General features: G+C 41.3%; 1 protein-coding gene across 1 annotated transcript in view; it reads left to right on the top strand.

Annotated features, from left to right (window-relative positions):
* The first annotated feature begins 3,093 nt into the window (after positions 1–3,093).
* Positions 3,094–27,626, top strand: part of LIX1 (limb and CNS expressed 1) — a 66,018-nt gene continuing 41,485 nt past the window's right edge. The window contains exons 1-2 of the mRNA XM_053566642.1: positions 3,094–3,406; positions 19,406–19,569. Coding sequence (XP_053422617.1) covers positions 3,325–3,406; positions 19,406–19,569 — 246 coding nt within the window. The 5' untranslated portion in view covers positions 3,094–3,324. The remainder of the gene's footprint in view (positions 3,407–19,405; positions 19,570–27,626) is intronic.

The raw sequence follows: 27,626 nt of genomic DNA, 5'->3' as shown, positions 1-27,626 counted from the left end.
TCCCATTTTTACCAACTACTTGCTCTCCATAGTAGTGGGAACTGCATGACTTTAGTTATTTTTATTTTACCTGTTTTATTATAAATTGTAAATTTTTAGGAATCAAGGCATTGGCAAGTAAGTGAAGAAATTAGTTCGGGGAAGGTAACTCCCTAAGTGCCCCCTTCAGTCACCTAACTCCTTAGGGGTGAGCAGCACAGCTGGCCCAAGCCTTGTCCCTGTAAGCCTGTTCTCTAGAGCCTGCTGGCCTCAAACTGAAGCCTTTCTGGACCTAGAGTCAGACCAGCTCCACCTGTGGGTTCCCCAGCAGGCCTACCCCCTCTTCACCTACCCAGCCTCTGCCTCCGAGAAACTATACTCTTTAAGTGGGGTGTCATAGAATCCCCCTTTCTTAGAATTCCTTTTTAATTTCCTTTTCCTCAAAGATCATAATATTTATGTGAACTTATCTTTGAAAAGTTGTTTTTGGTTCTCTATGGAGATGCTTATAGTTTACCTCCTTTAGAATAATCTTATGGAAGTTGAAGATTAGTTTCCTTAATAAATTCTTACCTTTCATTGTGGTTAGCAAAATGGTGAGCATCTTTGAATAATGGTATTGATTTGTGTCTCTTATTTTGATGGATGGATATCCAGCAGGTTGACTGACTGTGGGAATAGAAGTGACTTGTCTGAAGACAAGTTCTGCTTTTAGGAAATACATGTGTAAAGTTAGAGAAGGCTAAAAAAATCTGTGATATTTGCATTCATTGGTAATATAGCAATAGAATCATAGACATTAGGACTAAAGAGAACACCCAGCTTCACCCTCAATTTCACAGGTGAGCACTCTGAGCCCAGAGAAGGCAAGTGGTTTCTTCGAGGTTACATAGATAATGAATATCAAACCCTAGACCTTATTGATCACAAATCCAGTGGTCCTTCCTCTAAATACAACCAAAATATTTCAAGTACTGCTGGAATTAAATTTAAGCCCATAAAAATGACCATTTATTGATCGAAATACAAACATTTATTATTTTTATCTTTTTTATATCGTGAGTTCTCCTTTGAGAAGCTGACATTGCTTTTCCTGGTTCTCTAATGGGAACATTAAATACCTTGGTTTCCAATTTAATAACACACTAAAAGGACTTGCATTCATTTATACTTCGGGCTTAATCGATGAGTAATAGTTTTTTGTCCACAAACCATCCAGTTTCTGCAAGTAACAAGGATTTTGACAACTTCTTACTTGTTACCACCCATGTGAAATGTACACTTTGGGGCCCTATTTAAACAAGGGTCTTAACAGGAAGTGCTACTTTTTTCAAATTCTTTTTCTGTTTGTTTGTTTGTTTGTTTGTTTGTTTTTGAGACAGAGTTTCTCTCTGTCATCCCAACTAGAGTTCCATGTGTCATAGCTCACAGCAACCTCAGACTCCTCGCCTCAAGGGATCCTTCTGCCTCAGCCTTCTGAGTATCTGGGACTACAGGTGCCTGACACCACACTTGGCTCATTTTTCCAATTTTTGGTAGAAACAGGGTCTAGGTCTTGTTCAGGCTGGTCTCTTGACCTCAAACCATCCACAAACCACTCCCTCCAGGAGTGCTGGGATTATAGGCATGAACTACTGCACCAGACCTCAAGTTCTTATTTTATAACAATGTCTTTGTGCTCTGGGGCAGGCTGTGTCTTTTTTCTGTGTGGTATATACTTACCTGTCAGCATTTAATAAGTGATAGTCATTATAATAATTACTATTACTGCCTCATTCCTTCTGTTTCCATGCAATAAGCCCATTTCCCTACCATTTAGCTGAAGAAGTTGATCACATGGAAGGTGTTTTGTCTTTACGTGGTTTTAAAGCATGTATTTCAGTTCACATAAACTATAAAACAGCTTCAGACAGAATTTGAAAATTGGAAGAAACATTGGAAAGTAATCTTTGTGCTTACCCTGGAAAAATATTTTAAATAAAAGTGTAAAAGTTCTCAGCAACACTTCAACAACTAATTTAGGTTACTACCACTAAAATTAGTTATTTTATATCTGGTGTAAATTCTTAATATTGCAAAGGAATTCCATAGCTTATATTTATGTCTCTTGTGGAAAATTTATTTAACAAATTGTTATGGATAGTGTACGACATACATAGGTAGAAAATGAATCTTTGTTTTCTTAAGGTCTTCTAATAGCTATGTTTTTTTGAAAAATATTTTTTCTTAACTTGAAATTTTTATTTTTTATTTATTTTTTTTTTTGTAGAGACAGAGTCTCACTTTATGGCCCTCGGTAGAGTGCCGTGGCCTCACACAGCTCACAGCATCCTCCAACTCCTGGGCTTAAGCGATTCTCTTGCCTCAGCCTCCCGAGCAGCTGGGACCACAGGCGCCCGCTACAACGCCCGGCTATTTTTTTTTTTTTTTTGGTTGCAGTTTGGCCGGGGCCGGGTTTGAACCCGCCACCCTCGGTATATGGGGCTGGCGCCTTACCAACTGAGCCACAGGCGCCACCCTAACTTGAAGTTTTTAATTAAAGAAGTGATAATGAAATGAAAGGAAGTGAAGGATATCAGAATTAATTAAAGCCAATGTCAAGAATGGTTTGCTTTGAAGGGTAAAGAGGGAAACAGAAGTTCCCAGCTGCACTGAGATGTCCTCCGGCCCTCCTTGCCACTGCCCAGCAGAAGTAACTATAATGGGATGGAGAGAAAAAAAGCCTCGTCTTCCAGAAGAAAAGCTCCTGAATTCAAATACAAGGCATAATCTGGTGACAGACTACATCCACATTCTGCTTGGCACTCCCTTATCAAAGGAGAAACACACTGAAAATTTAGATTTATACTGATTGTAGTGATAATATGTAGCTGGCAATTCTGAGCTGGGAGCTCCTTTGTTATTTAGGATATTTCCTTAGGAAATAACCTTCTTGATTCCACATTTTGAGGATAACTCAATTGAATGTGAAAGGCCAAAAGAAATACTCAAGTGAGTAAAATTGCATAGCATTCCGGCAAAAAATCTGGTTGGAGACGAAAGCGGTCTCCAGGACTCAGAGCTTCCCCAGCCTGCCTGTAGGTGGGTGTGTTCAGCAGCAAAGGGCCCTGGGGACGCCTGTCAGCCAGCCCAGCAAGCTAATTAGCTCGGCACACAACAAAGATAAGTGAGCCTGGGGAGAGGCCCCCTGAGGGCTCTTTAGATTCTGGGAAATGTCTGATTGGCAGATGTTAAAAGGGATTCCTGGGTAATCCAGTGCATCAATGAGCTGCACAAATTCAGTCCAGGACTGCAGGAATCCAGGCATGAGGACGGGGCACAGGAGGCTCTCACGGGCAGACCAAGATGGACAGGACCCTGGAGTCTCTGAGACACATCATCGCCCAGGTCCTGCCTCACAGAGACCCGGCTGTGGCCTTCAAAGATTGTAAGTATTGAAGGGGAAAACAATTTTTTGACTTCTTGGAAAATAGTCCTAAACGTCTAGTCACATCTGATTTAGCTATGATTTCTCCTAAATCTCATGGGCTGTGCTCTAAGTGATACTTAACTTGTTCCTGACTTCAGTTGGAAGAATGATTTCATTTCACCTACAGGGATTAGGCACTGGGTTATTTTGTCAGTAATACATCTTGCTAACTGTTTAAAAAGTCTCTCCTTCTAAAATCTAAAACCTGCCTAAAACTTAATGAATTTTTTTCAGATGCTCTTTAAATAAAGCAAGGCTGAATGTACTTAGATGAAAACTAAAAATAACTTGGAAATGACAATGAAATATGTCTGTATGTGTTAAACTGTTTAATACACCATATTTATCTGTTAAGTATTGTATGTCTAAAGATCTTTGTGGCAAACAAAAGTTAACAATAAATCACAGTGCTCTTAATAACAAACTATAACACTTTAGCTAAAAGGCCAATAAAATGAGATGCCTCTCAACCTCAGTATCACTCCCCATGTCCAATATCCACATGGTATGGCAAAGTTATTTCAAAATCTTTTTTAAATGATTATAAAAATAATTCACTCAAGTCCTCCAATTCCTTCAATACTACTAAACCATTTGTAGTGTGACTGTTTCTGGAACCAATTTGATTCCCTGCTGCAGTGGAGCAGACTGTCTGCACGTTGTGTCTTATCTACAGTGGGCTTCATATTACAAAGCATTTCTGAAACAGAACTTTGCTCTAGAACTGCCCAAAAGGTAAAATGCATATGAAATTTTTTTAACTTCAATAGGTTACAGCTTTCCTCTTTGTGAATCTAGTTATGTCTGTCTCCATCAAAACATCAATGGCTTGAATTTTACTTTCTGATTGCTGAATGATGTTCCTTTCCAGATGTCCTTTTCGTTTACATTTCTTCTGTATATGATGAAGAAAGAGAGACGTTAGGCTATTTTGTTCTGTAAGTCTTTCCTCTCAGAAATTAAATCGTAACCAATCTGTCTTCTAAGGCATAAAGTGAAACCCTTTTCTTTCTTTCTCTTTCTAAAAATATTGTCTTCATTTGTGAACAGCTATGTTGTTACTAATAAAAATCAGTCCCTCCCCTAGTCCAGCCTCAAGCCTATTCAGGGTTTTTTTTTTTTTTTTAAGTGAAGAAGGAAAGAAAGAATGTCTCTCTCTTACAATAGCCCTGAATCACCAGTGAGGGATAAAAGGACTCTTGGGCTGCCCAAAGCTTTGGATGAATTTTATGGGACCAGGGGTCTTATGCTGGGGGTTTGGACAATGGAATCAGAAAAAAGAAACAAAGGGGAAATTTTTCACTCAGCTCATTGAAACTTAACAAGTTTAATGTAAATCTGAAATTATAAGGCCTACTTTTAAAGCTAAACTTTTGGCTATTTTTTATAGTTTATCAGAGAGAATAGAATGGAGAAAGGGTTACAATAAACCATACGTTAACTTCTGTCATCCAGAACTTTTCAGGAGTTCTTTTATGTGGTAAAACTAAAAAGTGTCCTGTTTTATATATTTCGTTCATTAACATAGGACCTAAATTTGATCAGCTAGCATTGCTTGCCCACCCTGGAGAGGACAACCTCTCTGCCACCTCTGTACCACCTGACAGCTGTGAATGTCAGATCCCTGGGCCTCTTCCTTCTATCTTTTCTAGTCTGAAAAATGACTAAATGAAAGTAGGCCAAATGGCAAATTTCTTTACCAGGAGTTTTTATGACATCAAAGCATCTTAATATCCTCATGGAGTAAGTGGGAATGGGTTTACTTACTTTCCAGGCAGGACATCAAAAGTCTGTTTGAGCTGCGCCATTCCGGGCAAACCATGGGCACTGCACGTGCCAGACCTTGGTGTGTGACCCATTTTCTGCCACTCACCCACAAGTTGCTGCCACCACCCTTCTACCGGCAGCCTCTAAAAGCTGCTCCAGCCCAAAGGACAGATTCTGAGCAGTTCCCTCCCCTAGTCACCACCCTCAATCTCTTTCTGCCAAAAGGAGGGGGCTGAGCACTGAGCACATCACTGCCAGTTCCTTAAGAAAAACTGCTACCTTGCTTTCACTGCAAGAGGAATAGCCAATCCGAGAATTAAAACCCAGCCCAGCTGAACAAAGGAGAACACACACTCACGCACACAAATGCTGTTTCTGTGAATACAAAGGTGACTTTTTCTCTGTTCACTCGGGGACATGTAAGTGATCATTTGATTTGTTTGTCACCCTCAGATGGCTTTTGATTTGCTTAAAAACAAGCAATAACAACTGAATTTTCCCTTCAGGTTAGTCAGGAAAACACCTAGGAAGTCTTCTGGTCTTAGACAAATGCATACAAGAATAGTTACATTTATTTAAAGAAATAAAATTTGAATGCTCTTGTCACCCAAGAAGGCCTGTGAATGGCATTTCATACATTAAAGCTGTCCTTTTGTTTTAGACAAGCTGTTCTTCTGGTAATAGTTGTGATTCGTTTTTTTTATTTTCTTTCTTAGAAGGAAATGAATCCCATAGCTCATTTTTCCCCTTTTCCCCTCTCTTATATTTTATATGAAAAATAATGGAAAGAGGTTTTAAATAAAGTGGACTCTCAATTTGAAGTTTTTTTCATACAAGCTGGAACTGGACTGTTCTCTGCTATGTAAAAGTCTCTCTTCTATAACACGTTGAACCCCAGGCCTCCACACTACCACAGAGACACTCTTTGCAGCTGAGACACAGCATGTCTCCACCTTGCTTTCTGTTCTTAGTTTTGTGAAATATCCAATTTATTTTCATGGGTCGTTCATCACAACCAAATTGAGCTATCCTCAAAGCAGCCCCATCCACCCTTTTTCAGGAGTTGTGAGCTTTCTATTTGTTTGCCACTGTTCACCACCTCCCCATGTTCTTTCTTAAAGCAATCACAGCATGATTCAAGATCCTAACCTGAGTGTTAACTCTTCAAATTACGAGAGCACCATGTGTTTCCTGCCAACTTTGGGTTTGTCCTTCACCTGTAATGGTTGTGCTAAGATGTCAAGTTTTGTTGTGTGACAGACACCATGCTGGGGACTTTCCTTCTCAGTAAGGCTGTAATGCAGGTGCAATTGTTATGTACAGATGGGAGAGCAGAGGATCCTGGAGGTCACAGAGACTTGCCCAACATCATGTGTCTAGTAAATGGCAGACCCGGTTCTGTCTGACACTACAGGGCACCACCTGTCAGAGGGGCTAATGCATCCTTAGTGTTGTAAACACAGTACAGATTGACTATCCCTCATCTGAAATGTTGGGACCAGAAGTGTTTCAGATTTCAGACTTTTTGGGATTTTAAAATATTTGCATTATATTATATACTCAAGCGTTTGAAATCTGAAATGCTCCAGTGAGTGAGCATTTCCTTGGCTCATAACATTGCACTCAAAAAGTCCCAGATTTTGGAGCATTTCGGATTCAAGATGCTCAATTTGTGTCTATTAGGAAAACATAGAGGGAAGATAAATTGACTCTTTTGGGAGTCCAGAAGGGCCCACTAAATAATCTTGTCTAAATAGGAGGAAGACAGGAATGTGGAGAAAGGAAGGGTGTTTCTGGGACGAGCATGTCCCAAGACAGACCAGGCAGCACAAGAGCAAAGCGTGGGGTGAAGGGGTGCGGAGAGTGGGCAAGAAGTCCAGTGAGAGTCACGCTGACACTCAGGCAACGGAGCCCTGGAGTGGAGTGGATCCCAGATTAGTCCTAAAAGTTTATGGCCTTAGGTTGCATTGAGGGAAGGTTTATGCTGACATCCATGGGACGTCATCTCCCTCTGGTAGGGAGAATTATAGCTTTTTCTCAGCAAGAAGCCATTTGTTGACTCAGGCAAGATACAAAACTCGTGAATGTCAAACAGGTCTACAGGGAAAAACCACTTTCACTGGTCAAAGGCCAAAATCAAGGAAACATTCTGAAAAAAATTTTTTAAAAGCTATCTTAGCTATCATTGCAGCCATGAGAATGAATAGGTTTCTAGCAATGACTTATAATGTGTTAGAATTCACCCAAATTCTATAATTAAAAAGTAAGATGGAACCTTTACCAAACATTGCACAATTGGAAGCAAAGTTCTCACACATTTGAGGTACATTAACTCTTCCATTTGGGAAAACATTTTTCTGCATGAAAGGTTTTATTTATATCAGATAGGTGAATACTTCAGAGAGTTTATTTTTATCCTTTGGAAAAATTGCAACAGACTATAGGCCTATTAAAAACATCTTAGCTATCACGAATCTACTTGTATGCAGTGTAAGAGAGCAAAAGTCCTCCAGGGTCAATATTTTCTCGATCCTGTGCTTTTCAATGTAGTTATTCAAAATGTATAAATTTGATGATAAATTTATAGTTTTCACATGTCACATGGAAAGGGATGATGGTTCTTACGCAGTAATATCCCTGCTTACACCACAATGCCTTCCGCCACATACAGTGTACCTGGAAGAATACACTTTAAACAAGCAAACAGCGCCTTATGCTGCCTGCTAGCTTATTTTAGAATAATGACTGGATCTGAATTACAATAGTTTGAACTCTGATAATGTTAGCATCTAAACTGTGGATATCTGTTCTATTAAAGCTTATTCAAATGCTGATTTCCTTTGTTTATTACAGGATACAACTATTTTTATTTGAACTTATACTAAGAGAAAAATGTAGGTTTCAGTTCAGCTATTAGTGGAAAATGAGCTGTTTCTTTTCCTTGTCTCAGCCCCAGAGGACAATTTTTCAATGGGAAAAGAAGGGAGGAGGAGGTAGCCTCTTGATCACTTAATGGTCTCGTCTGTTCTAAGGCATTTATTTCTTGTAGATAAATAAGATTTAGCAGATCAAAAATAAAACACAGCAGACACCCACCTGTGAGGTCAGATCTTGGGCCTCTTCGTGAATGCCTGTCTCATCTCACCAGAGATTCTTTTTTTTTTTATTTAACAGTTAGGATTTGTTAGTCTGAACTCAATTTTAACAGCTTCTGAAACTCATGTGTTAAGTTACAGCCTATAATAGGATACAGCTGCATAAGGGTGAGTTTCTAAGTTATGATCTTTCTGTTTAAATGATATGGTTTTACTGATTATGTGCTACAGATTGATTTAAGAAATGTAAGACAACTTTAGAAGCCTTTCATGAAAGAATCTTCTTTGTTTAATATATTTCATATTGAAGTTTTAACTCAAAAGGCTCTTATTTCTTTTCCTCCACCTTCGAATGCTTGTGTAAGTTTAGTCTGTCAAGGTAGTTAAAACAATCTTATTTTAAAAGAAAAAGAAATGAAAAAGAACCCTATTGAAAGTTTAATATTGACAAAATAGATAATTATTATCTCTCTCTATATATATCTTTTCTCTCTGGTGTCTGTGAAATGTTGCTTGAATCACAGTTGATTTTTTTTCTACTGTGATGATAATTGGTTGATCCCTATTTTGATCTGGTCCTGAAAAACAGCAGTGGGAACCCATTACTTAGTCACTACTCCAGGTGTCCTCAAACTGCGGCCTGTGGGCCACATGAAGAGGTGTGAATTGTATTTGTTCCCATTTTGTTTTTTACTTCAAAATAAGATATGTGCAGTGTGCATAGGAATTTGTTCATAGTTGGGTTTTTTTTTAAACTATAGTCTGGCCCTCCAACGGTCTGAGGGACAGTGAATTTGGCCCCCTGTTTAAAAAGTTGGAGGGGATGCCTATACTACTCCTTGGGCACTTGAGGCCTGGCGGCACAGCTTATGCAGCTCTTATGAGGCAGTGCTGAGTGTCATCACTTCATAGGGGTGTTTTGTCCACACCTGAGCTGGGGGCTTCAAGCGGGGCAGAGCTGTACCTTGCACTTTTTAGTAACCCCAAGGTGACTCCCTCAGGGGCAGGCACCGAACAGGTGCACAATCAGACATTTCTTTATTGCTGATTCATTGATTTTTCTCCCCTACAAAAAGAGGAGAGGTTTTTTCCATTGCTGGGTACTCCCCTTATGTTGCAATGAGCTGTGCCAGGACCTTTTAAGCCATTCATCCTCTGACTGTTGTCACAGCCTAATTGTATGCAGGTTTAAGTTGACAGCCAGAATAGACAAGAGGGAGCATGGAGGAAGAGGGGCTCCGAAATAAACATGGCCACCCCAGAGCACTGTGGCTTAAATTACCCACCTCACATTCCTTCTCCAGATCTGCCCCTACTGTGGGTCATCAGAGCCACACTCATGCTTTCTAGGGCCAAACTCTGTGCCTGGTTCATAGCTGTGGCAGGACCTTGAAGAGCATTCTTAGAATGACTGTTTACCGGAGGGAAGATTCCGTGTATGCCTAAAGCCACATTGGCATAGGTTTGACCATTTTGACTGAACGGAATTGATTATTAAAGCAACCAGGTGACTGATCCTTGGTGGTTGTCTAAAATCAATGGTCCTACAAAGTGTCTTTTAAATATAGAACAATGTCATTGCTGATGGAACTTGAGAGAGATATACACATTCTGATTAGTTAAACAGATTATATCAGGTTTTTATTTTATGCAACTTTAGAGACTGGATCACTTCAACCGGCCCCTGGTGTGACCTCAGGCACACGGCTGCTGCTGTTTCAGGATGGTGCACTTAACAACTTGTTATTTTGATTTGTCTCTGTGATTCCTTCTTGCTCCTTCATATTATTTTTCCTCTCCCTCCTTTAAAAATATTGCCCTGCACTTGCAAATATACAAAAAATAAATTTTATTTAAATTTTCCCACAAAAGAATTTACAGTTCAACAGTTTTAAATTCCAGGGTGAAAATTAAATCAAAAAGATATCCCTTTTGCATGTTTTATAGAATCTCTTAAGAAGTTACTTTGCAACAACCTAAAGGATCATAATTCCCTCAGGAAAATGTTTTGGGTAGGAGGTGGGGGGTGAAAGAAAGAAAAAAAAGCAAACAAAAGAAGAAACACAATCAGTTTTCCAGCTGCTAAAGAAGGTAAGCATTGACTTGGGAAATTACTAAGGAAGGCCCCTCTGCTAAGAACAAAGCCACACTTGAGCTGTCTGGTCCTGCAGTTGCCGTGACCACCTTTGAAAGGGCATCGGCACCAAAGAAAAAGAGCCTGAGACTCTACCATGTTGTCCCAACACACAAGCTATGTCCACAATCCCCTGTTAACCCCGTCAAAACCTAGTAAAGGCTGAGTGTGGTTACAAACAGCTGTGGGCTCTGTGTGTCAGAGTCCTGCAGCTCAGCCTAGCCAAAGTAACCCCATTTCTTGACCCATTTTGCATGAATGGCAATTAAACTTGCCCCTTAAATTATTTTGGCCTTTTCCTGGTTTTGTTTCTTTTTTCCTCAAAAAAGTAGGAAATAACATTAGTAAGAATAGGTTATACATAATTGAATTGCTAAAATGGAAAATACTAATTAACTTTATTTTTAAATATCACCTGCTGAGGATAATTTAATTAGAGGCTATATTAAAATATTGTATATCATAAATCCATCTGTTTAGAGACAGAGAATCAATGGGAAAATATGTTAATATCTTGAAGGCTTCTTAATGATTTATCCTTTAACAGCAGCCTTTCCAATTTGTCTTTAATTGTTTTTGGCAAGGTTAATGTTACCCAGCTAGAATTTTTCCTCATGTAAGTTGTAAAGAAATTGGGTCTTTTTTCTAATAGATTTATAACAGACTTTTAAGACTCCTTTTTTCAAACAAATGGCTGTCATCTATGCCAGACTAGTCATATTCGGTGATTGAACTGGGCAATAGCTACAATGTCTCTGCTTTCATGAAGCTTACACAGTCATTAGATGCTAACATAAGATTAAGTTAGCTCCTCCTTATAGTTTTTGCTAAGAGCAAATCTACTTCTTCAGTATTCATTACAACGTGGAAAACTGGGACAGAAATATGTGTTTCCAGAGCATGAGGCTGGAGCCTTCACCCACTCATCTTCTGGGTACCATGAAGCTTCAGTCTCCCCACTAATGGTCTCTTCTCCATTTCTACACATTCCACACATCATGAGAAGAAATTGAATGGCACAGTGAGTTCTATCAGAGAAGTTTTAGACTTGCAGGCTATTTTAGAATATTTAATGACACGGCTTCAATGCATGAACAGTTAAATTTCAAAGATGCAACACGCAAACATGTAGCCATGCCTTTTCTCCCTTCACCTTCTCAGACCACAGTGGCTGACACTCTGTGCACACACACAGGATGTGTGAAGCCCTGCTCTGAGCACTTTCCACGTCAAACCTAAAGCAACTCTGAGATGTGAGTGCTGTATTCCACAGATGACCTGCAGTGAAGAGTGGCCAACACATCATACGGTGATTGAGGCAAGACTCAAACACAGGAATTCTGGCTCCAAAGAATAGGTTTTAACTCCTTAGTAAACTGCCTGTCTACCAAAAAAATATGGAGAGACAAAATGCACCTTTTATTGTGTATAGAACTAGTAGTACCTGCATTTGAGGTACTATAACATACTGTGTAAACCATGAGGCTTTTTTTCTTTTTTGAAACAGAGTCTCACCCTGTCTGTCAGGCTGGAGTACCATGGTCTCAGCCTAGCTCACAGCAACCACAAACTCCTGGGCTGGAGCGCCTGCCTCAGATTCCCAAGTAGCTAGGACTACAGGTGCCCACCACCACTGCCTGGCTAGTTTTTCTACTTTTAGTACAGATGGCATCTCACTCTTGGTGAGGCTGGTCTCAAATTCCAGAGCTCAAGTGATTCTCCTGCCTCAGGGATTATAGGCATGAGCCATGGTACCCGGATTAATCCATGAGGCAAATAAATTCTCTGCATCTCAGATTCCCACATGAAAACAGACCATGTGCCAGGCATGGGACCAGGTGCCTGCAGTCCAGCAGGCTTGCCAGCCCTGCTCAGATCGTCCCAACCCAGCTGTTGTGAAGGCACCAACCCAGTGAGCAAGCAGCTGCTGCCCAAGTGCACTCCCAGGGCCCTGTCCTGCCCACCCAGACCCACCCAGGTGTCCACTCCCCCGGATTCCAGCACATCTATATACCATCCCAAGTGGTTCCCATGTAAAGCCTATTCCAGAGGAAGGCCTTACTTTTCCGTGGGCTGAGAGACTTCATTCAGCTTCTACATATTCATTCACTCAATTGCACTGAAGGCGTTTAGGCTACTTGAGTTTTCTCTAAATGAAATCAACAACTGCTTCTAGGTGGACAGCTCTGTGCTGTACACCAAGGAGGCTACAGAGGAAAATGAATCGTGCTCTAGAATCCTATGGTCTGGCGCAAGTTAAGTAACAGAAAAGTGTATCTGTTAAGATGAATTATTGCCACCAGACATGTCATTCCTCTGGTGAGAAAGAAGTCTGGTCAAATCTGACTTGATAATTTAGCCAGGAGCACCACATCCATTTTATCAGCATGGTTTATAGAAGATGCGGCCACTTATGGAAAAAGAGTTCAGAAAGGAGGCGGGCTTGCGGGCACCAGAAAGGGAGGCTGAGCAAGGCGGTGCCTTCCTGCAGGGCAGTGCCTCAGTGCAGGGCAGGTACATTGGATGAACAAAGGGGAGGGGCAGAAACAACACTCACATCAGAGGAAGAACCAAAGCAAGACACAGCTAACAAACAAGCCCCAGGTGTTCAGGGAGGTGTCAGGAGACTGTCCTAGCTGAAGCTGACAGACCATCTCTGCTGAGGGATCAGAGGTTAGACAGCTGAGACATCATCAGTTAACTGGAAAATCTTCAGTTTTGAACTTTATAATAAAAAAGGAAGGTTCAGGGAGGAGGAAATGAAAACCTCACTTACAAGAGACTTGCTTGGGGGTCTAATTACTACTCTGAGAAATCTGTCATGTTCAAATTTCAAAACACAGAGAAGAAGAAAGTAGCCACTCTAATGTCTATAAACCTCAGCAAAATTTTCTTGTTGTCACTACACAAAATATTCAAAACTGTTGAAGGAGTCTGTTACTTCTTTCGAGAAAGCAATTTGAAGCAGTGGAGTAGATTAAGAAGTTTGCTGTGCAGAGTCGATCCAGAGATAAGTTGCTTTCTTTATTGTCAGATGTTATAAGATGACAGAAGTTAAGAAAAAAGTAGGTTTTATGCTATTGCTCCCACTTGCTCTCACAGCCTCAGCCATTTGATATTCTGTTTCATTACAGTAATTGTATCAGTCATACATCAGTCACTGTGACAAAAGCAAAACCAAAGATGACTTGATCTGCTCAGCTTGTTCCACTCCGTGGTCAGCTGACCATTGCCCACCTGCCTTCCCCTCACCACCCACCTCGTGTCTATGTCCAAATTTGCTGGATGGCTGATTTACCTCTTCCTGGTTGCAGATCAGACCATTGAGAAGGGCAGAGCTTTTCAAAAAGAACTTTACTTTAGGAGAAATAATGCAAGGCCAAAAGCGATGAGTTCTAGACCACATCTGCCTGATCCTGAGGTGGAGGGCCCACTCAGCCAGACACCTGCGCCGCTGCCTGTGAAGCTCCAAGCCCCTCAGTGGTCTTGTCATCTCCTCTTATTCTTCTTAAGGTTCCTGCTTTTCTGTCTTTCCTTCAGAGGGACAGGAATGGGAGGCCTTCTGAGCCCCACGATGGGTGGGATCCCCCCATCGCTTTAACACAGAGCCCAGTGTTGGTGAGGACTGGCCATGGAGGTGCGTGCTTCTGGGCACAGCCTGCTCATTCAGCAAAACAGCTCTAACTGGAGCTATGTCACATTATTTTTATTAAAAAGCACAAATATTTCACCCTGCTTTACTTTGTAAAGAGCAAATATTAGAAAAGAGGCCCATGGGAAAGAGTAGGTGTGTAATTATTGGGGTGGGGCCCCCAGCCCGCCCTGCATCTCACAAATGACCACATCCTCTATGCCCTTAAAAAGGTTCAGATACACAACTAACACATATTATGTTCCTACTGTATCCCAGGCATTGTGGAGAAAATGGCATGTTTTTCTTTCTTTTTTTTTTTGCAATTTTTGGCCAGGGCCGGGTTTGAACCCATCACCTCCGGTATATGGGGCCGGCGCCCTACTCCTTTGAGCCATAGGCGCCACCCATATGGCATGATTCTTTCCTCAGAGAGCACTGTCTCCAGCAGGGCTAGGCAACCATGACTACAATTAATTTCCATTAGGTTAAGGAGAGTCTCAGGATATGCCAAGAACATAGACGTTCTAATGTTTTGATTCTTCGAGCTTCTTTCATTTTTCAACTCTAAGTTATAGCTGATAATACCCATGCCACGGGGATGCTGTGAGGATCACATGAGAAGTCCCCGTAGAGATGCAGGAGGAAGTACCTGACATCATGGGGGAATCGGCAGCCCCGTCTTCTCACAGCCGGGCTTCTTGGGCTCTAACATGCATCAGATTGCCTGAGAATCTTGTTAAAATTCAGGCTCTGGTTCTGTAGACCTTGGGTGGTGTCCGAGATCCTGAATTCCTAACAAGTGCCAGGTGACATCATAATATTTCTCAAGGGACTAGACTGTCATTAGCAAGGTCTAATTTGGTTTTGTTTGTATCTTTGAGAAACTGATGCTGAAGGTGAGTCTTAAAAAATGGGTAGACGCCATCCAAACAGACACTAAGGAAAGAGGAGCACTCCAGGAAGGCGAGTGGAGACCAGGCTGGTGCTACACGATTTGCCAAGCAGTGTCAGTGGAAGGAAATTGGGGGAAGCCATGCTGCTGAGGTGAAAGATGGATGAGGGTTAGGAAGCACAGACGGTCAGTGGAGAATACACCTTCTAGAAACTTAGCCATGATGAGGAAATTTCACTATCTAGTAGCCAGAAATGTTCCCAAGTTTAGGTTTCATTTAACTGGTTGATTGAAACCAGTTATTCATTCATTTGTTCTGAGCACACTATGGCTGCTGGGAAGGATGAGTAAAGAGGAAACATTTAAAAATTGGTCATGGTAGGCAGCGCCTGTGGCTCAGTGAGTAGGGCACCAGCCCCATATACCGAGGGTGGCAGGTTCAAAACCCAGCCCCGGGCAAATAGCAACAAAAAAATAGCTGGGCGTTGTGGTGGGTGCCTGTGATCCCAGCTACTCGGGAGGCTGAGGCAAGAGAATCACCTAAGCCCAGGAACTGGAGGTTGCTGTGAGCTGTGTGATGCCACGGCACTCTCCGGAGGGCGACAAAGTGAGACTCTGTCTGAAAAAAAAAAAAAAAAAGAAAGAAAGAAAGAAAGAGATTGGTCAGGGCAGTGACTCAGAGATGAGGCTCAGGAGAAGCAGCTCACACGTTTGAGGCTGTAGAAATAAGGGGAGGCAGGCACAGACGGGCCCCAGCCACCAGGGTGGCTCTCCACACTTGATAGCTCCAGATTATGCTGTGACACGGAAGGCGGGACTGTTGGCTGGGCACCAAATGTGCCGCCATGCCTGGAGATCAACTAGGAGCCTGTCCTCAGACCTGGGGAGTCTTCTGCAGCAGCTGTTGCCCCTCTGCTCATATTTTCCTTGAGATTGTCCGGAACCTTGTTAAGCTCGTGCTTCTCAAGTGGAGCGTCCTCTGACTTACCAAAGGTGGGCTGGCCTTCCCTCTGCACGCCACTCATCTGGGTTTCCAGGCGACAAGAGGAGGCGGAGACAGAGGACGACTGTGCACATGGCACATCACACTCGCCAGGCCTGTCAGAGAAATATCCTAAGGTTTCAGAAAGAAAAATTTGAAAAGTGCAGCTTTTATCCATACAGAAATATTACTCAGTGCATATTATCTGCAAATTTTTTAATCCAAATAGCTTTATATGCCAAAATTCTTGTGTTTACTTTACCTAATTATGAATTCTCAACGGCCTACTCTAGTTCTCAGCTAAAAGTCATTCAACAATTAACTAACTTAATCCAGGAGACTGGTGGTATGATGACTAGGAGTGACAAGCCACAGGTTTTAGTTTGGGCTTTAATCAGATGTCTCTGCCGGATTCTGCTGGTCAACTGTGAGCAGAGACAGAATCAGCCAGCTCATCAACCCTCCAGCTGAAAGGGAGAGGGGATGGGGGCAGAAACACAGTTTTGAAAATGAAAGTTCTAATTCTATTTTGAGTTGCATCACTGGTAGAAAACATTATTTCAAATATTTTTCGATGAATTAAAACTCTCTGTAATAACCAATTCTCAACTTCACTACTTCAATATGTATTTTTGACTAATTCAAGTATCCCCTCTGCTTTATTTCCCCAACTTATTTCCAAACGTATTTGTCAGATAGTAAGCACTTTAGTTATTTCAATAAACACAGGCATCCAATTCCTTAAGAGTCTCCAGAATTTGCCTGAAATACATGCTGTGGAGCCACTCTGTGACCCTGGGAGAAGCATCAGGAGGCTGGCGCTCCAGTAAACAGCTGAGGAAGTGGTCGTGCAATGGTCTGCTTCCATCGCCAGATCACACTCTGTAACACTCTTTACTTCCTGAAAAAATAACTACGTCCAGCATGTTGAAACACATCCAAGAATCTATTCAGGACAATGACAAAGGGCATGGTCAGTCATTATACAGAGCACATTTGAAAGAACAAAAACTACTTTATATAGAACTTGAGGAAGCACGAGGGTGGGCTGCATCAGCACACTTTCTTATGCAAGTGAGGGGGCCAGTTCAAAATGGCTTAAGGAAAAAGCAGAGGTGTTGGTTCAGATAGTTCACTGTCCAGTCGAGGGTCCTGGATTAGGACACAGCTGGGACTGGAGTTCAAACTGTGTCATCAGAACCTCGTCTTTCTTTCTTCCTCTCTTGGAACAACCCTGCTCTGTGTTGACTCTTTCAGCTGTCCTTCCTTCTTACAGGGACAGTTCCATGCACTGCTCCTACCCCTGCAGAACCCTACTGAAAAAAGAAACTTCCACCATTTTTAACAGAAGCCCTGGACTCATGGCCTCTGGATGGCTTAGTTTCAGCCAAGTTCCCATCTACAACCCTGGAGATTACATAAGTCTCCAAGGGAAAAAAATTAAAAAACCTTTGTGTTGTTCTCACAAGAAGGGGAGTGAATGCTAGACAGGCACAGCAACAGGTGCCCTGCACAGCCTTTGTGTACATGGTGGGCTAGACATGGGCCAGGAGCTGAATTCCCGTGAGGTTTCAGGAAGAAGACTCCTTCTGAATGAACTTTACCTGAGAGGGATTTCAGCTCACTGCCAAAAAGGCCTTTGCATAGGACCATCCACAGCTGAGGTGGGATGTGGTAAGGACCAGGTCCTTCCCTGAGATCAAAGCCAGGCAGACAGGCAGCTGTCAGGAACGCCAGCAAGGAATTCTTGTGTTAGGCAGAGCTTTGCCTATATGACCTACAAGGTCACTTTTGACTGGACAATTCTATTATCCTTGTTAATTTTCACAATTTAATTTGCAGTACAGGATAAACAAACCAACCTAATTTGATCTGGAACTTCTGCAGGCTATCATAGGTCATTTAATCTAAAACATATGGCTGTAGCCATGCTAGGCTTTTTGAAGTCATCTGACAGACCTTGTCCTGAACGAGGTCTCCATGGTATTAGTTTCACTCGTGGCTTTTTGCAGCCTCCTGCCTATTCCACACTTGCCTTTCATTTTCCTTTAGACCAAGGTGGCAGGAGCATGAGAAAGTTTTCTTCTTTCTGACTTTCTCCTCTGAAATCTTGCAGTAATAGAGTCCCAATGAAAACTATGTTACTGATTTCTTCACCTCCCAATTTGGCTTTCATCTTCAGGCTTGAGAGTCTATGAGAAATGGGGGACAAGACCAGAGGCAGTCACAGTTCTGGACTAGTTAGGCAAACATTCAAACTAGAAGAATGAGGTCTTTACATTTTATATTAAAAATTAAGTAAATTTGGGGGCGGCGCCTGTGGTTCAGTCCGTAAGGTGCCGGCCCCATATACTGAGGGTGGCGGGTTCAAACCCGGCCCCTGCCAAACTGCAACCAAAAAATAGCCGGGCGTTGTGGCGGGCGCCTGTAGTCCCAGCTACTCGGGAGGTTGAGGCAAGAGAATCGCTTAAGCCCAGGTGTTGGAGGTTGCTGTGAGCTGTGTGAGGCCACAGCACTCTACCGAGGGCCATAAAGTGAAACTCTGTCTCTACAAAAAAAAAAAAAAAATTAAGTAAATTTGGGTGGGGCCTGTGGCTCAGTGAGCAGGGTGCAGGCCCCATATACCGGAGGTGGCGGGTTCAAACCCAGTCCCGGCCAAACTGCAACAACAAAAAAAAATAGCCGGGCGTTGTGGCAGGTGCCTGTAGTCCCAGCTGCTCGGGAGGCTGAGGCAGGAGAATCGCCTAAGCCCAGGAGTTGGAGGTTGCTGTGAGCTGTGTGATGCCACGGCACTCTACCAAGGGCAATAAAGTGAAACTCTGTCTCTACAAAAAAAAAAAAAAAAAAAAAATTAAGTAAATTTGGCTCGGCGCCTGTGGCCCAAGCGGATAAGGTACCAGCCACATACACCTGAGCTGGCGGGTTTGAATCCAGCCTGGGCCAAACAACAATGACAGCTACAACCAAAAAATAGCCAGGCATTGTCGTGGGCGCCTGTAGTCCCAGCTACTTGGGAGGTGGAGGCAAGAGCCCAGGAGCTGGAGGTTGCTGTGAGCACTCTACCCAGGGCAACAGCTTGAGACTCTGTCTCAGAAAAAAATAATAATAAAATTAATTAATTAATTAATTAAAATTTTAAAAAATCTTTAAAAAAATTAAGTGAATTTTATAAACTGAAACATTGTTAGAACTAGAGTACCAGACCACGTGGGCCTTCCTGTTTATGGAATGTATGCATCTGCATTAACATGGCATATTTTAGCAGACTTACTGCACACTTCACATATATTTAAACAGCAGATACTCTTTCATGGCTGACGGCATCCCCCACCATTCTACACACACTAACTCTGCTCTGCTTCCATATTACAGAATCTAGCCCACAAATTAAAGTTTGCTTTTGCCAGGATAAGTCCTTCTTTAATAACAGATGACATCTCTTGTCTTTTCCAGTGAATGTTGTGTCGATGTTACAGGAGTTTTGGGAGGGCAAGCAGCAGCAGAAGGCTGCATTCCCCAGTGACAGCCTAGTTCTCTACGAGTCACTGCCAGCACCCGGGCCTCCCTATGTGAGTTACGTGACCCTCCCGGGAGGAAGCTGTTTTGGTAACTTTCAGGTAAGAAGCTGCCATCAATTTGTCAGTGAGAGTTAATTGGATTAAAATACAATAAACCCTTTTACAAAGTGGTTACATTATAAGTTTCCTTGGATACAGTGAACAAAGTTGTGCCATATTATATAATACATAGTAGAAAATTAGTCAGACATCCCAATGTTTTAATATGGAAATATTTATATTAGCATATTCCCTGATATTTCTTCACTGAAAACAGATTCTATAGCACTTTTTTTATTTGCCAGATAGCTGCTTTCTGTTCCTCAGAATATTATGGAATAGGATGTACAGACCAGGGAAATGGTGTCAAATTAATTCTTATCCAGCTCCTTCCATCAGGGCCCTCCCATCAGTAAAAAGTCTCTATAGTTGTGAATTTCATAATCAAATACATACAAAAAATAATCAAATGCATGTATTAAACAATCTGCTACACACCAAAGCATGACCCAATAGTAAAGAATTGAAAAAACACAGGACTGGGCTCAAGCACCTGTGCTAAGGTGAAGTCCTGCTCCTGATTCCCTGTCCACACTTGGGCAACTTATTTAACTTTTTACTTTCCTCAGCTTTGAGATGGGGAATAATATCCATGATGTTGGTTGGAAGTCATACGAAGTATCCATACAATGTATGTAACATGGTGTCTGGTACATAGATGTTTAGTAGGTATTCTAAGTATTGTTTATAATTTCTTTATATTTCAGAATATTATGGGGTTACAAATATCTTGGTTACATGAATTACTTTTGTACAGTTTGAATCAAAGTAAAAGTGTGCCCCTCGTTGGCTTGGCGGCTGTAGCTCAAGTGACTAGGGCACCAGCCACATACACCAGAGCTGGCGGGTTCGAATCCAGCCCGGGCCTGCCAAACAACAATGACAACTACAGCCAAAAAACATAGCCAGGCATTGTGGCGGGCACCTGTAGTCCCAGTTACCTGGGAGGCTGAGGCAAGAGAATCACTTAAGTCCAAGAGTTTGAGGTTGCTGTGAGCTGTGACACCATGGCAATCTACCCAGGGGGACAGCTTAAGACTCTGTCTCAAAAAAAAAGTGTGCCCCTCACCCAGATAGTGTGTGTTTCGCCCATTAGGTGTGAATTTAATCCCCCTGCCTCCTACCTGCTTGATTTCCATTGAGTTTTACTATCAAATGTGCACATGGGTGTTGATTGATTAGTTACAATTTAATATTGAGCACATGTGGTATTTTTTTTCCATTCTTGTGAAACTTCCCTTAGAAGAATACTCTCCAGTTCCAACCAAGTTGTTACAAAAGGCATCAGTTCACCATTTTTTTTTTTTATGGCTGAGTAGTGCTCCAGGGTGTTTACATATCACGTTTCATTAATCCATTCATGCAATGAGCTGGTTCCACATCTTTATGATTGTGAATTGTGTTGCAATAGACATTTGAGTGCAGGTGTCCTTTTGATAAAGTGACTTTTTTTCCTTTGGGTAAATACCCAACAATGGGATTGCAGAGTCAAATGGTTTTCATTCTTGGAGGTGTCTCCATATTTGTCCACAGAGGTGATACTACTTTGTAGCCCACCAACAGGGTAATAAGTGCTCTTTCCTCTCCAGGTCCATGCCAGCATCTGTTGTTTTGGGGGTTTTTTGATAAAAGTCATTCTCACTGGAGTTAGGGTTACCTTGTTGTGGTTTGGATTTGACTTTCCCTGGTGATTAGAGATGTTGAGTATTTTCTCATGTGTTTATTGGCCATTAGTCTATCTTCTTTTGAAAACTTCTTTTCAAGTCTTTTGCCCCATTTTTTATGGGCTTGTGTAAGTTTTCTTCATGATTTGCTTGAGTTCCTTTTAGATTCTGGTTATTAGCCACTAGGGTGTATAGCATGCAAATATTTTCTCCCATTCTGTAGGTTGTATATTCTCTCTATTTTATTTATTTATTTATTTTCTGTGCAGAAGCTTAGCTTTTTTATTTGATCAGGTCTTACTTTTTTTGTTTTTACTGTGATTATATTGGGGTTTTCTTCATAAATTCTTTAGACTGATGTCTACAGCCATTATGAGTTTTTCCAACATTTTATTCCAGAATTCTTATTTTATGCCATAGGTGGGCTATCCATTGTGAATTCATTTTTGTGAGTGGTAAGAGGTGCACATCCTGTTTCAGTCTTCTACCTATGGCTATACAGTTTTCCAACCACCATTTACTGAATCAGGATTATTTTCCCTGGTGTATGGTCTACTTTGTCAAAGATCAGAGGGAAATATGAGGATGGTCTTATATATGGCTTTTCTGTTATGATCCATTTGGATGACTGTGTCTCTGTTCTTGTGCCAGTGCCATGCTGTTTTGGTTACTATAGTCTTGTAGTATGACTTGAAGACTGATAAAGTGCTGTCTTCTGATTTTCCTATTTGCTTAAGGTTGCTTTGGCTGTTTGGGCTCTTTTCTGGTTTCATATGAAGCACATAATTATTTTTATAGATCTGTGAAAAATTCCATTGGTATTTTTAGGGGATTGCATTAAGTTTATAGATAACTTTGAGCAGTACAGACATGTTTAACCATGTTGATTCTGCTGATCCATGAACATGATATATTTTTCCATTTGTTTACATCCTCTATTGTTTCCCTCTTCAGTGACTCATAGATCTTTCTGCAGAGGTCTTTTACCTCCTTGGGTAAATATATTTCTAGGTATTTTATTTTATTTTCTACTATTGGGAAAGATATTGAGTCTTTGATTTGATTCTCAGCTTGGCTATTGTTGGTGACTAAGAATGGTATTGATTTGTAGACATTGATTTTTTTTTATGCTGAGATTCTGCTGAATTTATTTATGGAATTTCAGGAGTCTCTTGGCAGAATCTAAGATCATGTCATCTGCAAAAAGAGATAATTTGACCTTCTCTGTCCCCATCTTGATTTCCTTCTCTTACTGCTCTGGCTAGGACTTCTAGCACTATGTTGGATGCAAATGGTGACCGTAGGCAACCTTGCCTAGTTCCAGATCTTAGTGGGAATGCTTTAAATTTTTCCCCATTCAGAATGATGTTGCCTTATCAACATATGTTTGTCATATGTGGCTTTTATAATTTTGAGGTATGTTTCATCTATGCCTATTTTGTAAAGTGTTCTTACTGTAAAAGTGTATGGAATTTTGTCAGATATTTTCTCTGCATCTATTGAGATGATCATATGATCTTTGATTTTGCTTCTGTTTATGTGGTGAACCACATTTATTGATTTGCATATTTTTAATCATCCTAGCCTGCCTAAGATGAAGCCCACTAAGTTGTGGTGGATTTTTTTTTATGTGTTCCTGAATTCAATTTGCTAGTATTTTATTCAGAATTCTTTCATCTATACTCATAAGGAGTATTGGTCTGTAGTTTACTTTTTTTATTATATCCTTTCCTGGCTTTAGTATCAAGGTGATATTTGGCTTTGTAGAATGCATTGTGGAGAATTCTTTCCTTTATGATGTTATGAAATAATTTCTGCAATATAGCCACCAGTTTCTCTTTATACGTCTGGTAAAATTTAGCTGTGAAACCATCTGCCTGGGAATTTTTTTCATTGAAAGGTTTTTTTTTTATTGCTATGTCAATTTCATTACTTGATATTGATCTCTTTATGAATTTTCTACATGGTTGAGACCAGGTAGGTTGTGTGTTTGCAAGAATTCATTTCCTCAATATTTTCCAGTTTATATGCGTAGAAGTTTTTATAGTATTCAGAGATGATATTTTGCATTTCTGTGTTATGAGTTGTAATATCTCCCTTTTTCATTGTTGATTAAGCATATTGTGTTTTTTTTTTTTTTCTTTTCGGTTCTTTCTTTTCTGTTTCTGGTCAATCTAGCCAGAGGTTTATCAATTTTGTTTACTTTTTCAGATAAACAAAACTTTTTCTTTCATTAATCTTCTAGGTAATTCTTTTCTTATCAATTTTATTTAATTCTGCTCTGAACTTAGTTATTTATTTTCCTCTACTGGTTTGAGTATTAGTTTGCTCTTCCTTTTATAATTTCTTGAGATGATTCATGAGATCATTGACTTGTGATCTTTCTGGGTTGTTTTCTCTTTTTTAATGTAGGTGTTTAGGGTTATGAATCTTCCTCTTAGGACTGCTTTTGCTGGATCTCACAGATTTTGATAACTTGTTTCCCCTTTGTCATTTAATTCAAAGAATTTCATGATTTCTATCTGAATTTCCTTTTCAACCTAGCAATCATGCAGCAGTAGATTGTTTAAATTTCCAAGACTTTTTTTTAGAATTCAGTGTTTTCTATTCGAGTTGACTTCTGGTTTTATTCTACTGTGGTCTGAGAGGACACATGGTAAAAAAAAAAAAATTTTTTTTTTCAGTTGGTTGAGACATGGTTTATGACCTAGATGTGATAAATATTAGAGAATGTTCCTTGCACTGATGAGAAGACTGTATATTTAATAGTTTTGTGTAGGATGTTCTACATATGTTTGTTGAGCCTACTTGCTCTAGAGTCTCATTTAAGTCCCATGTTTCTTTATGTATTTTCTACTTGGAGGATCTGTTCACCTCTGTCAGAGGGTTGTTGAAGTCCCCAGCTATTACAGTATTGCAGTTTAACACTTCATTTAGGCCTAGTAGAGTTTACTTTATAAATCTGGGTGTACCTGTGTTAGATCATAAATCTTTAGAACACTTATGTCTTCTTATTGAATTGTTTCCTTCACCATTATATAGTGACCATTTTGTCTTTCTTTCTTTATTTATTTTTTTTGACAGAGTCTCACCTTATCATCTTGGTAGAGTGCTGTGGCATCACAGCTCACAGCAACCTCCAACTCCTGGACTTAGGTTATTCTTCTGTCTCAGCCTCCCAAGTAGGTGGGACTACAGGCACCTGCCACAATGCCTGGCTAGTTTTTGTTGCAGTTTGGCCGGGGCCAGGTTCGAACCCACCACTCTTGGTGTATGGGGCTGGCGCCCTACCCACTGAGCCACAGGCACCACCCGTGTTTGTTGCTTTGAAGTCTATGTTGTCTGATATGAGAATGACTATCTCAGGGCGGCGCCTGTGGCTCAAGGAGTAGGGCGCCGGTCCCATATGCCGGAGGTGGCGGGTTCAAACCTAGCCCTGGCCAAAAACAAACAAACAAACAAAAAAAAACAAAAAAAAAAAAAAAGAATGACTATCTCAGCTTTCTGTTGGTTTGCATTTACATGGAATATTATTTTCCATCAATTCATCCTGAGTCTGAGTAAGTCTTTATTTGGTTAAATATTCTTCCTAGAGACAGCAGATACTTGGCTTGTATCTTTTATTGATTCAGCCAGCCTATGTCTCTTGAGTGGGAAGTTCAATCCATTCACATTTACTGAGAGAGCTCATAAGTGGGGCTGAATTTCTGTTCATCTTGTTGAGTAGAACTTCACTGCTTTGTTTTACCTCTTGAGCCATTGTGGTATCTGGGCTCTGAACTTTAGCAATTGGATGGTTTTACACTGGTGGGTGACTATTGTGCTGATCGGTGCATAATGCAGATCTGAGTATTTCCTATAGAGCATCCCTGAGGGTGAAGAAGAAAATGCACAAGGGCTGGAAAACCTATTTTAGGGAATACTTGAAGAAAATTTACCAAATCTTGCTAGAAATCTGGACTTCCAGGTACTAGAAGCACAACAGACTCTCAGGAGATTGATCACCAAGAGGCAATCACCTAATGTATAATCATCCGGTAACTTACAAAGGAAAACCCATCAGACTAACTGTAGACTTCTCAACTGAGACCTTACAGGCCGGAAAGGATGGGGGCCCCATTCTCAGTCTTGTCAAACAGAATAATGGTCAGCCTAGAATTTTGTATCCTGAAAAGTGTTCTAAAGATAAACTTTAGAAATTTAGAAATCCTAAATTTCTTATATGAGGGAGAAATAAAGACTTTCTCAGACAAGCTAACACTGAAGGAATTGTTAAGAATAGACCTGCCCCGTAGGAAGTACTCAGATCTTCATTATACATTGATCAGCACAATAGTCACCCACCAGTGACAATTCTTTCCAAGCCAGGGAGAAGCATGTTGGTTCCAAGTTGCCCACAATGTGCCCAAGCAGATTTGATGTCCCTCTGCCTTGGGGCATCTCTGCTGTGATGAAGTCACCAGGCAAGCAAAGACCAGCAGGCAGGAAGTCTTCAGTCTGAGCAACTCTCAATCCATTGCTGGACTCTTGGAGGAGAGCCTGAGCCCCACTCTCTGTGGGAGCCCTGGTGTGTGGGATGCTCCAGCTGAGAGGAAAACTATCTCCTGCCATCTAGGCTCAACTACCACTCAGCAGTCACAGCATGGCAGGAGATGGGGAGGGAAAGGGTCCAAATGACCAGGCGCAGTAGCTGACACCTGTAATCCCAGCACTCTGGGAGGCTGAGGCAGGAGGATCCCTTGAGTTCAGGAGTCCCAGACCTGAGCAAGAGTGAGACCCTGTCTCTACTAAAAATAGAAAAATTATTCAGGCATGGTGGCACACACTTGTAGACTCAGCTACTTAGGAGGCTGAGGCAAGAGGATTGCTTGAGTGTTGCTGTGAGCTAGGCTGACACCATGGCACTGTACCCAGGGCTATAGAGTGAGACTCTGTCTAAAAGAAAAAGAAAAGAAAAGAGTCCGAATGGTAGAAAGCCAACATTCTGCTCCTTTTCATCCTTCTCTCTGGAAGGCAGCCCACCCAGAATGTCCAGGTTCTGGGGTCACACAGATCCCCAGGGACCTACCAGCTCCTGTGGCCCCTGCAGTCTGGTCCAGAGCTGAGAAAAGTTTGTATGGGAATGAGTGAGACAAAAACCCAGAAGCCTCTGGGGGAACAAAGATGCAGGGTGGGTGGAGAAGCCATGTGACACCTGCATTCTCAGCTCAGGTCTACATTTGTAGAAAGCAACCCTGAGCACACTGGCAGTCAGGTGCTTTGTCCTCAAGAAGTTCCAGTTCACTGGCAGCAGTCACTGGGGGCTCATGAGGGTAGAAATTCTCTCCAGCAGCTCAGGAGTCCACTGACTGCCTGAGGGAGGGAGAAACAAACTGTCCACCTGCCCTGCTTACTGGGCTCCAGCCTCTCAGGGATTGACCTCTGTCAATGTCTTGCCTTTGCTTGTTCTGCTCTGGAACTTCCTCCTGTTTGAGTTCTCAATTGTTGTTATTCTTGTTGTTTACATATTTACTTTTTAATTTTGTAGAAATCACATTAAATACTGTGGCGGCTGCTTTCCCCTGTGTCCTGGTGCTGCTATTTCTCAGTGTCCTTGCTGTGAGCTACCTCCAGTGTCTGAGGATTTATAGGTGATGCGTCTGTGAGCCACCTCATGCTCTTCCCACACCTGCTTCTAGACCACTCTAGCAGTTCCTGGTCCCACTCCTTCCTGAGACTGCTCACAGCATGGTCACCCTTATTATACAGACTCTTCCAATTGGTTAAATCTTTATGTTTACAACACAGCGTGGAACATTATACACTTCTAATTGTATACCTCCTCGAGCACACACGTTTGACTGTGCATCTGGACATCTAGTATATATGATAGATACTTGTTTAGCAATTAAGAGATATCAAGCCAAGTATGAAGGATAAGGTTCATAACCTGAGGAAGTCAGTGTACCAAAAAAGTTACAGTAATTATGTGGGGTTGTATTTGAGGGTCAATGAAATCACAGGGAAAGGAACTTCTAAATTTGTCAATCCCTTTATAAGTATCCCTTTAATTCAGTAAATTATCTCTCACTTTTCAATAATAGGCAAAGATGCTTTATATATTGTTCATGGAGACCATGAAATTCCAATCAAGTTTCTCTCTTGGCTTTGACACTAGGAAGCCCAGAGGCAAATTTTGAGTGTGTCTCTTTATAGCTTAAGTTCACAGAACTTAGCGTTATATAATTTTTAAATCTAACCTCATACCTAAATTATCTATACATCTACTTTTAGTCCCCTTTGAACTTACTGCCTCACTCATTTATTTAATCCTGCTATGCAGTGTTATCCGTTTTACCTTGTCTGGAGTCCTCTGTGGAGTGAGAGAAGGTTAATAAACAGACCCACAAGCCT

This window comes from Nycticebus coucang, chromosome 17 (genome assembly GCF_027406575.1).
Source record: "Nycticebus coucang isolate mNycCou1 chromosome 17, mNycCou1.pri, whole genome shotgun sequence".
NCBI lineage: Eukaryota > Metazoa > Chordata > Mammalia > Primates > Lorisidae > Nycticebus > Nycticebus coucang.
Note: the sequence above shows the minus strand (reverse complement) of the source record. Positions and strands in the feature narration are given on the sequence as shown.